The following is a 15,484-nucleotide window of genomic DNA, read 5'->3' on the forward strand; positions in this document are numbered from 1 at the left end:
TTCTCAAACATTTCTAAGGAAATGAAACTGACAAAATTACATACATTATTTGAATCGGGAGTTGCCTAACATCCGATTCAAAAAAATATATATTGTAATATAATTACAGTGTAATAACAAAACCAAATTACAAACAGTAAGCCAGTAATTTTCCTCACTGGGCTTCACCTGCATATAAGCCCGTCCCCTTCTTCTCTTTTCTTCATTCAGCCAGTATAACTAGTAAAACAGGCTTCATGTTCTGTGGTACTCACAACGACTTGAACTGTAAAAGCAGTCACACATAGTTTTTTGGTATAGTTTACCGTCTTGAACATCAGGACCTTTTCATGAGGCAAAGACAAACCAACAATGAGTGAGTATAACTGGTCAAAATACATGAGTGGTTCTACAGTATGTTCATCGGTTTGTCAGTCTGACTGTAAGATTCATTTGTGTTCTTTTAGGGCACGATCGCATGTGTGGCAGTCGATGTCTGGGTCCGATGACTTTCAATGTGGACCAGACAGGTCAATATGTGTCCCTCAGCCAAGGAGGGAAACTCGCATCCAGAGACGCCTCAACCTTTTTGAATGGTTTGGCGTTTCTTAGCCGCACTGTAAAGGTGGACGAAAAGCTGTGTATATGTATTGAGGACTGCACTTCATCGTGGGATGGAGCTCTCCGTGTGGGTTTCACCAACATCTGCCCACAAAGAAACAATATACCGCCTGCTTCTATACCAGACCTCAGGGACGCACAGGGATACTGCGTTGTGCCGGTGCCAGAGGACTTGTGTAGGAGAGGTGTAGAGCTTCAGTTTTGGATTAACTATGCAAGCATGGTTATTATCCAAGATAAAGGTGGGGAGAAATATTACCTCAAAACAAAAGGACTGAACCTGAACAATCCACTGTGGGTTTTCATTGATTTGTACGGGAGCACAAGTGCCGTTCGCCTTCTGGGTAAGTACAGGATGAGAAAAAAAAACACGTTTCTTTGCATGTTCAGTCAGAATTGATTATAAAATATTTTGTAAAAATGTGCTGTAGGCTCAAGGAGGGGGAGTCGAACATCATGTCCGGTTTGTCCCGTTGACGGTGGGATCGACTGGTTGACGAGAAAGTTTGAGAGACAAATGTCAGAGGAAGAGCACATTTATAGCCATAAAACAGGTGAAAAGATTTTCTTAAGACGCCAACATTAATAATGAACCATCCATCAAGCATATTTTTTTAGTTTTAGAACCCAGTGTTCTGATTCCATTGACTTTTTTTTGTATTCTGCTTAGACACCAGAACGGTCCAGAAAACAGCATCATACTGGAAACCAAGTCTCTTCCTTGTACAGTACGCCAAACAGACGACATTCCCAAGCACCAAAGAACGTTTAAATCTCACAAGAGCTGGTTTAGGTACATTATCTGTCTACTTTCAGCTTATAGGGATAGTTCACCCAGAAATAAAACATTTTGTCAGTACTTACTCACCCTCAAGTTGTTCCAAACCTGTATGAGCTTCTTTCTTCTGTTGAACTCACAAAAATATATTTTGAAGAATGTTGGTAACCAAACAGGCATTGACTTCTATGGCTGCTGTCAACTGTCTGGTTACCAACATCCTTTAAAATATTTTCTTTTGTGTTCAACAGAAGAATGAAACTCATACAGGTTTGGAACAGCACAAGGGTGAGTAAATGATGATGGAACTTTACGTGAACTGTCGACACATCGAACATCGACAGTTCTCATAGTGCGCATAACATTTACAAATAACCCCAGTTTGAAACATTAAGAATCTTACCATATGTCTTATGTGATGCTTTCTAGGCATCCCTGTCCAAAGGAGTCAGGAGTCAAGAGGATTAGATCTAAACTGGACTTGGAGAGAGCTGAATCGCTTCATTTGCTCCAGTTATCCATTGGTCAATCTGACTGGTTTCCATTTTGCAAAGGCTGATAAACGTGGAAGACTTAGCCTATTACATGCAGACACTCTGAAGAAAATAAAAAAGGAGCTTGGTGATAGCGAACTTTACATAATTCCTGAGACGGACATTGTTTTAAATGAGGTATAGTAGGAAATTGTTATTTATTTATTTATTTATTTAATCAGTTCTGAAATACTGTAATAAGTGCCACAGTACTAAGGTCAATGTTTAAGCACAGGCACTTTTTTTTTTTGCACCTCAACCTGCTAGTTAACAATTACTTGACAATACTATACAATTAAACTAGGCTACTACATTTTCCACAGATGACTGCGCACACACTATCGTCAGTCATGAACACAAATGCTTTCTCACCACCACGCTCTCCTCCTGATCCTGCACAACAGAGGAACCGGCTGACTTCAACCAACAGTTTTCTTTCAGATTCAAGCCGAAACTCTTCAATGGTAATTATCTTTATTTTGAGACACACACCTTACAGACATTGACATTGCGGAAAGGCAGCATGAGGCAGTGTTCACATCTCTTCAACAGGAGGACATGGACGTTGGCTCTTTGCTCAGAGAGTTTCAGCTTATGCATCTCAGTGCCAGTGGGCAAGTTTCAGTATTGGTTTCTCGCAAGAAGTTGCTGCAGAGTGCTAAAGATATGCTTTCCAATTGCGATTTCACTTGGAATAAAACACCCCTCGTGACATTTGTTGGTGAGCAAGCACTCGACTGTGGAGGTCCACGGAGAGAGTTTTTTAGGTATGTCACTTACGATGAAAAATTCGGATTCATTAAAGAGTAGAAAACTCATTCTTAAACATGAAACTTGCACTAGTGAGGTTACAGCTTTGACATGAATGGCATCTCGTTTCATCTTTACCTCATCTTTGCCTCAGAATCCTGATGATGGAAATGCAAAGCTCACTGGGGATCTTTGAGGGACCGTCTGGACACTTGTTCTTCACCTATGACCAGATGGCCTTGGAGGAACGCAAGTATGAGTTGGCAGGGAAGCTGATTGCGTGGTCTGTGGCTCATGGCGGACCAGGACTCAAAGCTTTTGACCCTTGCCTGTACCAGCTGATGTGCACCCAAGAATGTCAACTGGTAGACTTCGACTGGCACCTGATACCAGATGCTGACATTCAGGACAAACTGAAAAAGGTTTATATCCCTTTCTCCATCAATCTGTTCCTTCTTTAGCTACATGATCTCTAACCATTTTATCTTGCGTTCAGATTTTGTCATGTAAAACGACGAAAGACCTCTCTAGGCTTCAGAGAGAGCATGGCGACTGGATCTGTGACTGTGGATTCCCTGGAATATACAGACCTGAAATTTCCATCCGAGATGTACCAAAGATTTACTCCTATGCAGTTCGACATTGCATATATCTTAGGTATGTATCTATATTAAAATGTGATCACTCATATAATAAACGTTACTTACTCTTGCTTTTATCAAATTAAAGGGCTTTTTACACTGAGTGAGATTAAGTGACGCGAATGTACGTCGCGAGGACACTCTTGGATAGAAACAATAGATCCCTATGGAACTATTCATACCGGGCGCGATCAATCGCAACATGACAAAGCAAGATTTTTTTATGACCAGTGTGTCAACAATGAAACGAGCCGTCCAATTAGATTTGCGCTTACCTGAGCCACAGTGGTGCCGCTGTTTTGAAAACCTGCGTCAACACTGAAGAAAAGTATTCCAGAAGAGAATAGAATGGATGTTGAGTTCTTGTATCATTGGTGTCTGAGAACAGATTTATTCTTACTTTATACAGATTATCATTTGTATTCATTTCCCACTGAATTATGCGATCTGAAGAGCTTGAAAACGCATACAAAATTCTCAGTCAGCGCTAGGGCTGAACGATACATCGAATTTTCATCGTCATCGCGATATGAACTCCCGCGATGAACACATCGCAACAGACAGCCTGACACGATGAATAATGCCTGGTTCAGATTAGCACTAACTTACACGTTTTTGACTCCTAAAATCTTGTCGTGGACAAGAAACATGTCAGACTACACGTTGCTTTCCGACCAGTCATCGCGTGCCGTCACACACACACATTCACTCGCAAACATTCACTCGCACGCACAGACACACACACTGTCCCTCGCTCGCTCACTCACTCGCTCACGCACGCACGCACACACTCACTGGCGCACACACACACTCACTGTTGCACTCACTCAAGTCTCGCCTCGCTCACATATTCAACCCGTCGTGGAGGACCGTTAAAGAATTAAACATGCTATAGTCTTTCTGTCGTAAAGCATTGCAGCCGCGACGTAGGTTGTCGGCCACTATGACACACTATACGAGATGTTACGATCGAATCTTGCGTCCCGACGCCCGTTGTCGTTATTACGAATCTCCACGACACCCATACGTCAAACGGATCGTGCCAAAATCGCGCTAAAATCGTGTATTTTGAACCAGGCAGGTAATAAACGTTTGACCTATCACGCAAAGAACCTATTAAAGCACTAAGACATGGGAACAGTATAGTTAACAATCACATTTATCGCAAGTCATATCGTCATCGCAATATTAAACAATGTTATCGCACATCGCAGCTTTTCCTCATATCGTGCAGCCCTAGTCAGCGCCACCTATCGTTCAGGCGTGAATTAGCTGAAGGCAATCAATTGTTTCACGTTCAGTGTGAAAGCTCCGTTCGTAGGCGATTCATAGAACTTATACGACAGTTAGTTCCGGTCCTGTAATTTGACTAGTCGTTTCAAGAGCTCTGTTCAGTATTTATACATATAATTATCTACTTACAGTAGTAATATTTGTGGTGTGATATTGCTTAATTATAAGAATAGTCATTTAAAAAGTCTCTGCTAATTTTCACAGAACATCAAATATGATTCACCAGTTCACAAAGGGACTGAATGCTTATGGACAGTTCTGGGATATGGTAAGATCTCACTGGATTGAGTTTCTGCCCATCTTTACCAACATGCATGAGCCCCTTTCCAGAAGCACATTCACAGCCCTGTTCCAAATCCACTGGAGTAACGCAGGGACCAAGAAGAGGGCGGCTGAAGAGGAGACTTTACATTACTGGGAACTGGTGCTTCAGATGATTGAGGGTGAGTTTCCTAGTCAGCAAGTGAACTGTGAAATAAACGGTGCAATTGCATACTTGTGCTTGTAATTGGCAATTTGTTAAGACTTGAGCTTGTCATTTTTCCCTCAACAGATAAAAAAGCTCCACAAAATAAGTTGCATTTTGAGGAGATTTTGGCCTTCGTAACTGGGGCGGATGAAGTCCCACCGCTTGGGTTCTCCCAGAAGCCCAGCATTCACTTCTACCCGCCAGAGGAGCGTGGATGCCGTCTGCCATATGCCAACACGTGCATGATGGGATTGTTCCTGCCCAGGGTGGTAAAAGATGAAGTGGAACTTTACAGAATGCTTCTGAGAGCAATCCGGGACTCAGCTGAATTTGGAAGGACATAAACGTATATAATGGAAACATTCACATCCAAAATATAATTACTACAAGCTAATAATTCATATTACTTGAAAAGAAAGCGCGTATCTATTTGTACATGCTGTATATTTTTTACATGTTTACATTCATTTTACAGCCCTGTTCCCCATGTGTAATTACAATAACTGGGTAAGGTACTAACCATGAACCTACGCCTAAACCTAACCTTAACCCCTGTTGTACCTTGTATATTTTTATTATATATTTATGTATATATGTATTATATATGTATTCACTTAGGCTAAGTATACACTGTAAGTACATGTACTTTAAAAATAAAGTGCAACTCAAATGTCAGTCACGCCTCTAAAAACTGTTTTTAAAAAAAGAAACAAATTGAGAGTTTATTTCTTTGGTTTGGTGGGGAGGAGGGATAAACAACAGCAATTCAGCGAATCAACTGTGTTTTCATACAATGGCGATTAGGAACTATTAGGTCTATAAAAATATTTCAAGTAGAGTAAAACCTCAAAACATTTTCCTCTTTAATATTTATTTGAATCTTTTATGGCTTTATTTTAATTCACTGCATACTTAAAAGTTATGTTAGCAGATTAAAGATAATTGGATCTGTCAATCATTCTGCAAAGTGCAAACCAGTTTGCCAGACGCCAAACCCAGGGGCGTAGCACCAAATGTTGGGCCCCAGTCACAGAACCAAGGGATGGGCCCCTTACAACACCCAAAATTGCTTTATTTTTTACTATTATTCAAAAATTGTTTTATTATTCACAAGGTTAAATTCAGAGTACCAATTGCAATAACATAGCAAGACATTTTAAAACAGAATTTGAACTATTTAACTATTTTATTTATTATAAAATAAAAAAATAAATCAAATAAGTTAATTATTAACATTAATAATATAGATGTAAATAATAGCTACATTAAAATGTACCCTTCAAATATTTTTACATTTTGAGCGGACGGGAATTCTGATTTGTCGCTACACTCTGTAGACTTCTCTGTGATTGGCTACAATGCTCAACAGACTTCTCTGTGATTGGCTACAGTGCTCAACAGACTTCTCTCTGATTGGTTCCAGTGCTCAGCGCTGCAAACAGGAACGCTGTAAACGTGGACCGTTTGAATGCAGCCGTCTATCTCGGTCTATCTGCGTGTATCTAATTAACTACTCGGTAAAACCGTGCAGAAAGACTTGTATCGTCACATTTGCACAATTTAATTATTTACTTTGTATAAAGTAGGCCTACCGGTAGGCTACTTTTGACAAGACTACTTCACTGAGGTTAAGGGATAATAAGTTACACTTGTCTCTCGCAAGCCTCCACTATGGCTACAAGTTAACGTTAGGTTGAATTGTGTTGATATCGACGGAACTTGCGATCATATTTGGCTTCAGGAAAGCCCATGTGGTCTTTGAGCTGTCAGCTGTGGAGTACGCTGAGGGGCGGATAGGGGTGGCAACCATAGACATCATATAGATAGATCGACCGCTACTGCCTATGGTGCGGTGGGGCCGCCATCTTAGACCGGTCACCCGCTCCACTCAGTGTAATCTGTAAGGCAGGTGCAATGAGCTGTCAGCGCATTTCATACATCACTGAATACCGAACTGATTTTCACGCGGGGTTTTTTTCTGCAAATGTCATTCATGTAGCTATGATACAGGAGGACACATGGTTCGGCGTATTTTAATATTCATAGTAGGCAACACCATTAATATAGTATTCTGATATAATATATAAAGTGACAGATGTCCAAATCAAAATATGTGATGTAGGATATAAGGTATTTTATAAAATCACACACTATATGAGAAAGAAGCAGAAACAGATAGTTGCAGTAAAGTAAACTATGGCACCTGGCAAGAATAGAACATAGACAGTATGCGTTTAAATCAAACTGTTTTCTAAAATGTACTGGATCAAGGGCACTTGAATTTGGGTTTTGCTCTTTGGTGGTTTTAAAGCTCAAGATCTTTGCAAAGTCAACAACATACAGTATTGTTTTAACTTTCATTTTGAGTGTCTGAGTCAAGGTTACTATATCATTTACTCATTCAGTCATGCATCTCATGACAACAACCTTTGTTTAGTTTATAATTGTTTCAAAAGGGTAAATGTGGAAATGAATTAAATCTATAAATGTATTTTCTTTTCAAGCATGTACATTCACAATGTATATATATAGGCCTATGCTTAAACAGAATATATATATTTTTATTTTTATAGGCCTATAATTGTGTGTGTGTGTGTGTGTGTGTGTGTGTTTGTGTGTGTAAAAAGAAAAGAAAAGTCCCTTGCTGTCTTGTTTCACACCACGAAGTATGAAAGTGTAAGTATGTTACTTCATTGTGTATTTCACAGCAAGTTATTTCTAAAATGAAGTATTGCATTGATGTTTAAGGAGCCACACCTTACCTTAACTGTCAAAAAGAAACCTAAATATTCTGGTGAGAATGGGCACGTTCTTTGCACGCTCATAAAAAAGTATTATTTAAGCTAAGTGTAATCATTAACAGTGACCGTATAGCATGCTATTAAACAGGCAACGTGTGTACACCACAATATACTCTTTAGTCCAGTGAAGGAGGCATGAGAATGAATTTTTCACTCAATACTGTTATATTTCTCATAGTTGAGTCTGTTTTGAGTATATGTGGGGTCATACGACTTTTACATTTTTACATTTTCTGTGTTAATTTTGTCAGTCTGACCTAAAACCAACATCTCATGGAGATGAACATTCGAACTTTGCAGAACTTTTAGTAGTTAGGCCTACATATAAATCCCTCTTTTCTTCAGTAAAAAAAAAAAAGCAATACAACTGCTAAAATTAATTGTGAACATTGTCTTAAGATGCTGGAAAAGAAAATGAAGTTATATAGTATTGTCCATGCTGTTATTTACCACATTTTGAAAAGTCTGTATGTGATATAGATAGGGACATACATTGCCAGATTAGGGTAAGAAAAAAGTGAATCCAAAATATATAAACCTGTACAGTTTATTGCACATTTGCTATTGGTAATTTGGTCATTGGCTGGGATTTTTTGTGTAACTGTGTAATGTAATTTTTGGGTAAATACCTGGCAACAGAATTTTTCTTGGAATGAGGGCAGTTTCATTTGTATTTTGCTCTTTGGTGGGTTTGAAGCTCGAGAGCTTTGCAAAGCAGTCAACAACATATTCAGAAAACACAGAATTATTTAACTTTCACTTCGAGTGTCTGAGTAAAGGTCACTATATTTGTGATATAATTTACTCATTCAATCATTCATTTATCTCATGATAACCACCATTTTGTATGTTTATAATTGCTTCAAAGAAGAAATGTGGAAGTACATTGAATACATGTATTCTTCAAGCATGTACATACATATAGGTCATTCTCAAAAAATTTGCATATTGTGATAAAGTTCATTATTGTCCATAATGTAATGATAAAATTAAACTCTCATATATTTTAGAATGAAAACCCAAAATTCCTATCTCAAAAAATTTGCATATTTCATCCGACCAATAAAAGAAAAGGGTTTTTCATACAAAAAAAAAGTCAACCTTCAAATAATTATGTTCAGTTATGCACTCAATACTTGGTCGGGAATCCATTTGCAGAAATGACTGCTTCAATGCGGCGTGGCATGGAGGCAATCAGCCTGTGGCACTGCTGAGGTGTTATGAGGCCCAGGATGCTTCGATAGCGGCCTTAAGCTCATCCAGAGTGTTGGGTCTTGCGTCTCTCAACTTTCTCTTCATAATATCCCACAGATTCTCTATGGGGTTCAGGTCAGGAGAGTTGGCAGGCCAATTGAGCACAGTAATACCATGGTCAGTAAACCATTTACCAGTGGTTTTGGCACTGTGAGCAGGTGCCAGGTCGTGCTGAAAAATGAAATCATCTCCATAAAGCTTTTCAGCAGATGGAAGCATGAAGTGCTCCAAAATCCCCTGATAGCTAGCTGCATTGACCCTGCCCTTGATAAAACACAGTGGACCAACACCAGCAGCTGACATGGCACCCCAGACCATCACTGACTGTGGGTACTTGACACTGGACTTCAGGCATTTTGGCATTTCCTTCTCCCCAGTCTTCCTCCAGACTCTGGCACCTTGATTTCCGAATGACATGCAAAATTTGCTTTCATCCGAAAAAAGTACTTTGGACCACTGAGCAACAGTCCAGTGCTGCTTCTCTTCACTGTTTCTGGTTCAAAAGTGGCTTGACCTGGGGAATGCGGCATCTGTAGCCCATTTCCTGCACACGCCTGTGCACGGTGGCTCTGGATGTTTCTACTCCAGACTCAGTCCACTGCTTCCGCAGGTCCCCCAAGGTCTGGAATCGGTCCTTCTCCACAATCTTCCTCAGGGTCCGGTTACCTCTTCTCGTTGTGCAGCGTTTTTTGCCACACTTTTTCCTTCCCACAGACTTCCCACTGAGGTGCCTTGATACAGCACTCTGGGAACAGCCTATTCGTTCAGAAATTTCTTTCTGTGTCTTACCCTCTTGCTTGAGGGTGTCAATGATGGCCTTCTGGACAGCAGTCAGGTCGGCAGTCTTACCCATGATTGCGGTTTTGAGTAATGAACCAGGCTGGGAGTTTTTAAAAGCCTCAGGAATCTTTTGCAGGTGTTTAGAGTTAATTAGTTGATTAGGTTAATAGCTTGTGTAGAGAACCTTTTCATGATATGCTAATTTTTTGAGATAGGAATTTTGGGTTTTCATGAGCTGTATGCCAAAATCATCAGTATTAAAACAATAAAAGACCTGAAATATTTCAGTTGGTGTGCAGTTTAATTTTTATCATTACATTATGGACAATAATGAACTTTATCACAATATGCTAATTTTTTGAAAAGGACCTGTATATAGCAAGGAACAAAATAGCAAAAATACTATTTTGCAGCATTTTCATCAAATTGGAATAAGTAACTTCATATAAGAAATATCAGTAATTCAGTTAGATGGATCTAAATAGCCTGATGCTATACAGCATCAGCAGTGTATATACCAAGGAACAAAATAGCACAAATACTATTTTGCATCATTTTCAAGTTTAAAGAATGGAAAATCATCAAATAGGCAAGATGTTTATCAGATGTGATCTTCCTGACACAGTCGAGCATGCTTTAATAAAGTGTAAAGGTTATGGCAATGAAAGAATAGAGCTTATAAAGCACTTAGAGATATCAAAGATACAAAGATACAACTGCAAGAGTGTTCAATATTATATTTAAATATCTCAAAGAAAGGGTCAATGGATGGGATTTAAGATGTACGTGTAATTTGTTGGTTTCTTTTATTATTAGTATTATGATGTAGTTTTCCCTCAAAGTCAATGCTCCACACTCCATCCCAAGAAAACTATTATTATACAGATATGGAAATACATTCTATAAAGTGATATTTATTTGTCTGTTTTCTCCACAGTCTCACGTTGTATTAATTTTATGTTCAAATGGTATAACTCGATTCAGTGTAAATTATTCACTTTTTCATTCGGCCATGCATTTCAATGAGCCATATGCGTTTAAATCAAACTGTTTTCTAAAATGTACTGGATCAAGGACACTTGAATTTGTGTTTTGCTCTTTGGTGGGTTTAAAGCTCAAGATCTTTGCAAAGTCAACAACATATTCAGAAAACACAGTATTGTTTTAACTTTCATTTTGAGTGTCTGGGTCAAGGTTACTATATTTATGATATCAATTACTCATTCATCTCATGACAACAACTTTTGTTTCGTTTATAATTGTTTCAAAAGGGTAAATGTGGAAATGAATTAAATCTATAAATGTATTTTCTTTTCAAGCATGTACATTCACAATGTGTATATACATGCTTAAGCAGAATATATATATTAACATTTTTATAGACCTATAATTGTGTGCGTGTGTGTGTATAAAACTTATAACTAAAAGAAAAGAAAAGAAAAGTCCCTTGCTCTCTTGTTTCACACCACGATGAAAGTATGTAAGTATGTTACTTCATTGTGTATTTTACAGCAAGTTATTTCTAAAATGAAGTATTGCATGGATGTTTAAGGAGCCACACCTTACCTTAACTGTCAAAAAGAAACCTAAATATTGTGGTGAGAATGGATAGGTACATTATTTGCACGCTCATAAAAAGTATTATTGAGCTAGTGTAATCATTAACAGTGACCGTATAGCATGCTATTAAACAGGCAACGTGTGTACACCACAAGATATATACTCTTTAGTCCAGTGAAGGAGGCATAAGAAATAATTTTTCACTCAATACTGTTATATTTCTCATAGTTGCGTCTGTTTTGAGTATATGTGGGTCATACGACTTTTATTTTTACATTTTCAGTGGGCATTTTGTCAGTCAGTCTGACCTAAAATCAACATGTCCGCTCATGGAGATGAACATTCGAACTTTGCAGAAAGTAGTTAGGCCTACATATTAATCTTACTTTTCTTCAGTAAAAAAAAACAATACAACTGCTAAAATTAATTGTGAACATTGTCTTAAGATGCTGGAAAAGAAAATTAAGTTATATAGTATTGTTCATGCTGTTATTTACCACATTTTGAAAAGTCTGTCTGTGATATAGATAGGGACATACATTGCCAGATTAGGGTAAGAAAAAAAGTTAATCCACAATATTGACAATCAGTGGCATCGCTATTATCTTGACCCCTCCTGTACAGTTTATTGCACATTTGCTATTGGTAATTTGGTCATTGGCTGGGATTATTTGTGTAATTGTGTAATGTAATTTTTTGGGAAATACCTGGCAACAGAATTTTTCTTGAAATGTGGGCAGTTTCATTTGTGTTTTGCTCTTTGGTGGGTTTGAAGCTTGAGAGCTTTGCAAAGCAGTCAACAACATATTCAGAAAACACAGAATTATTTAACTTTCACTTCGAGTGTCTGAGTAAAGGTCACTATATTTGTGATATCATTTACTCATTCATTTATCTCATGATAACCACTATTTTGTATGTTTATAATTGCTTCATAGGAGAAATGTGGAAATTAATTGAATAAATGTATTTTCAGTTTCACTTTATTTGGATGGTCCCTTTAACACATTCTGTTGTCTATAACATTGCATTGCCCCTTCATGTCTACTAACTATCATTAGAGTGTTAGTAGAGCATTAGTAGACTGGTAGGGTTAGGGTTAGAATAAGTTGACATGTAGTTGCAAAGTTACTTATAGTCAGTAGAGTGTCTGTTGGAGGAGCATCACAATAAAGAGTTTGCAGATATTAAGCAGAAAGTCTACTAATACTCTAATGAGAGTTAGTTGACATAGTTGCACAGTTACTTATAGTTAACAGAATGTTCAAAAGGGACCATCAAAATAAAGTGTTACCGTATTTTCTGTTCAAGCATGCACACTATACACACACACACACACACACACACACACACACACACACACACACACACACACACACACACACACACACACACACACACACACACACACACACACACACACACACACACACACACATATATATATATATATACTGTATATATAAATTGAATAAATGTATTTATTTTCTGTTTAAGCATGTACACACACTATACACACACACATATATATCTATCTGTGTGTGTGTGTGTGTACATGCTTGAACAGAAAATACATTTATTCAATTTATATATACAGTATGTATGTACAGTATATATATATATATATATATATATATATATATATATATATATACACACACACTTTTTACCACACCAATGGCCGATGACTTAAGAAAATTTACCGGCTATATAAAATTTTTTTTTACCGGCCATGAAACTGTTTTGGCAAAAACAGGCAGTTATGACACCAAAATCTATAACCTGCTGTGAAAATTTAAATCTAAAACTAACCTAACTAATATAAATTTAAAACATTATTAAAGACAATTAACAGTATAGTTTTCAGGTAGACACTGAATAAAGTAATCAAATGCAGAATAAATAATGGATCTTCGGTTTATGAATTAACAGATTAATCCTTATTAAAGTTACAAATAATTGTTTTTCTTTTTACAAATATTCCTTTTCTTTTGTCGTTTGATTAACATTAAAAACACTGACTGCAGCAGAAATATTAGGCTGCTGTCACTTTAAGACCTAATTTACGGATCCAATACACATAGTTCTTTACTTCAACTTCTTAAGGGTTAATGACACACTGATCTACATTACTGTTTTTTAATCTCTACGATTGCCATTTTCAGTCTTGGTCAATGCACCAATAGGAATCATCCTGCGGACTCAATTTCCTCAGGCAGACACATTTAAACCACACACATAAAGTACATATAACAAAAGTGTATACCAAAGTCTATGCCCTTTACTAACAGGTAAAACCAAGAGTCCAGAGTTATGCACATGAACATACATGTAGTGCATCTTGATACACACATGTCGACCCAGATCTGATCCACATCTGATACGCCTTGAATCCACATGTACCAGATGTGCCCCGGACAGTCCAAGGGCCGAGTCCGACACTATGTTGCTGTCTGATGCTTGAGTGACATCACCCAAAATCAGACCCCATTGATGATCTTATGACAGATTGGGATCAAATCATTGCAGCCTTTACAGTATAGAAGCTGTTAGAACAGCAGAAGAGAAGACCAGCTCCCTATTAACAGCCATTGTTTTTAAATGAAATGTCAAAAATGTTACTTTTGGCCACATCTTTTCCCCTTAAACCATTTCTGATTCAGCGCATTGTGAATTGAACTTACTTAGAGCTTACTTCAGGCCAAGGGTACGGCTGTCAATACAACTACTGTGGATGTGTGAATGGATGCATTCTTAAACTGATGATAAGTTTATAAATTATAATGCCATATCATATTTTCATATCACTTATCACATATCGTAAAGGAAATAACCTACTGAATGTATTGATGTTGTCAATAAATGCAGCCTGTTCATCTCTACTTCTGGTGTAAAGCTTATCTTCAGATAAGCTTCATAGATAAAGTAAATAAGCTACTAAAAGATGCTCAGAGAAGTGTGTGTGTGTGTGTGTGTGTGTTTTTTACAAATTTACAAATGAATCATACACAGCATGTGCTGTATTAAAACGTTTTAATTTTTATAGTGAACATATTAATATGACTATGACTAACCACAGTCTAGAACTGGGCCTGACATGAGGTCAGTTATGATTAAATGCTCTGGTTTAAAATATGTTGTCAGAAAAAAAGCTATTGTTTTATCACTCGATGTAAATGAGGTCTGCGCAGTCCAACATCATTCCAGCTGTGTGATATGCATCCTAATAAATGTGTTTTCTTTCGTGCCATCACAGTTTTAGATGAAGTTCAACCTGTAATAAAATATCATACATGTTAAAGAGAACCATTCTCAATCTTCTCACGTTATAAAAGTCTTAATTGGACTTGTAAGTCTTGCGCAATTTGTTTAATTTATGACCCTATTTTATTAGACATAGGCTAGCTAGCCTACCGTAGGCCTATAACTGCAACGGTTTCTGAAGTTGACAGTACCCTGCAAATAAAATATCATAATATCTTAATATTAATAGCCTATAGCTTTTTTTTGTACTTAAATTATGAGACTGTCCATGATCAAACAAGCTACTATGGAGTCCATAAGTGAACGGATTCAGAATGAATCACCTGTTCACAGTTCAGAAGATGGTTATGTCTGCTACGTTTCAAACTGTCGGAAATGTAGGCTAGGCTAAAGGACACCGTACAGCGGTGCATTCCCTGAAGCCAATATTTGGCTAACGATGCTTTTGGGAAACGCGTAGGCTACCTGATCATGTCAGTTAGGTTCCTGACTCTTTTAGTTGCCCTCTACATCTAGTCTATACATTTTCAGAATGTGTTTTAGGATGTTAAACAATATATTTTGAATTAAACTTTACTTATTTATTATCATCCGGCCGTTTGAATCTAATTATATTTCTTAAGAATGTACAAGTCACTAAAGTATTTTATTTTGATGGGTTTAACCGAGGAACAAGTTTACAACGAGCTCAAAAGATGATGTCACTGACTAGACATTTCAAGGAAATCACATGACAGTTTGTCTTATTAGTTTGACTTTTA

General features: G+C 37.5%; 1 protein-coding gene across 1 annotated transcript; it reads left to right on the forward strand.

The window, feature by feature from the left end:
• The first annotated feature begins 219 nt into the window (after positions 1–219).
• On the forward strand, positions 220–5,749 carry LOC307011565 (uncharacterized protein). The gene is made up of 11 exons (XM_079637396.1): positions 220–355; positions 447–944; positions 1,032–1,154; positions 1,271–1,393; positions 1,808–2,049; positions 2,235–2,375; positions 2,464–2,678; positions 2,816–3,083; positions 3,158–3,318; positions 4,800–5,038; positions 5,149–5,749. Exons 1-11 carry the CDS (start codon positions 352–354, stop codon positions 5,406–5,408), a joined length of 2,274 nt encoding a protein of 757 aa, XP_079493522.1. The 5' UTR covers positions 220–351; the 3' UTR covers positions 5,409–5,749.
• The last annotated feature ends 9,735 nt before the right edge of the window (positions 5,750–15,484 follow it).

The sequence above is a fragment of the Phoxinus phoxinus genome (assembly GCF_949152265.1).
Source record: "Phoxinus phoxinus genome assembly, chromosome: 15".
NCBI lineage: Eukaryota > Metazoa > Chordata > Actinopteri > Cypriniformes > Leuciscidae > Phoxinus > Phoxinus phoxinus.

Coding starts and splice junctions, on each gene's coding strand:
- LOC307011565 (XM_079637396.1), top strand. Junction 2,376..2,463: donor CAAGCCGAAACTCTTCAATG/GTAATTATCTTT, acceptor TCTCTTCAACAG/GAGGACATGGACGTTGGCTC. Junction 2,679..2,815: donor CCACGGAGAGAGTTTTTTAG/GTATGTCACTTA, acceptor TCTTTGCCTCAG/AATCCTGATGATGGAAATGC.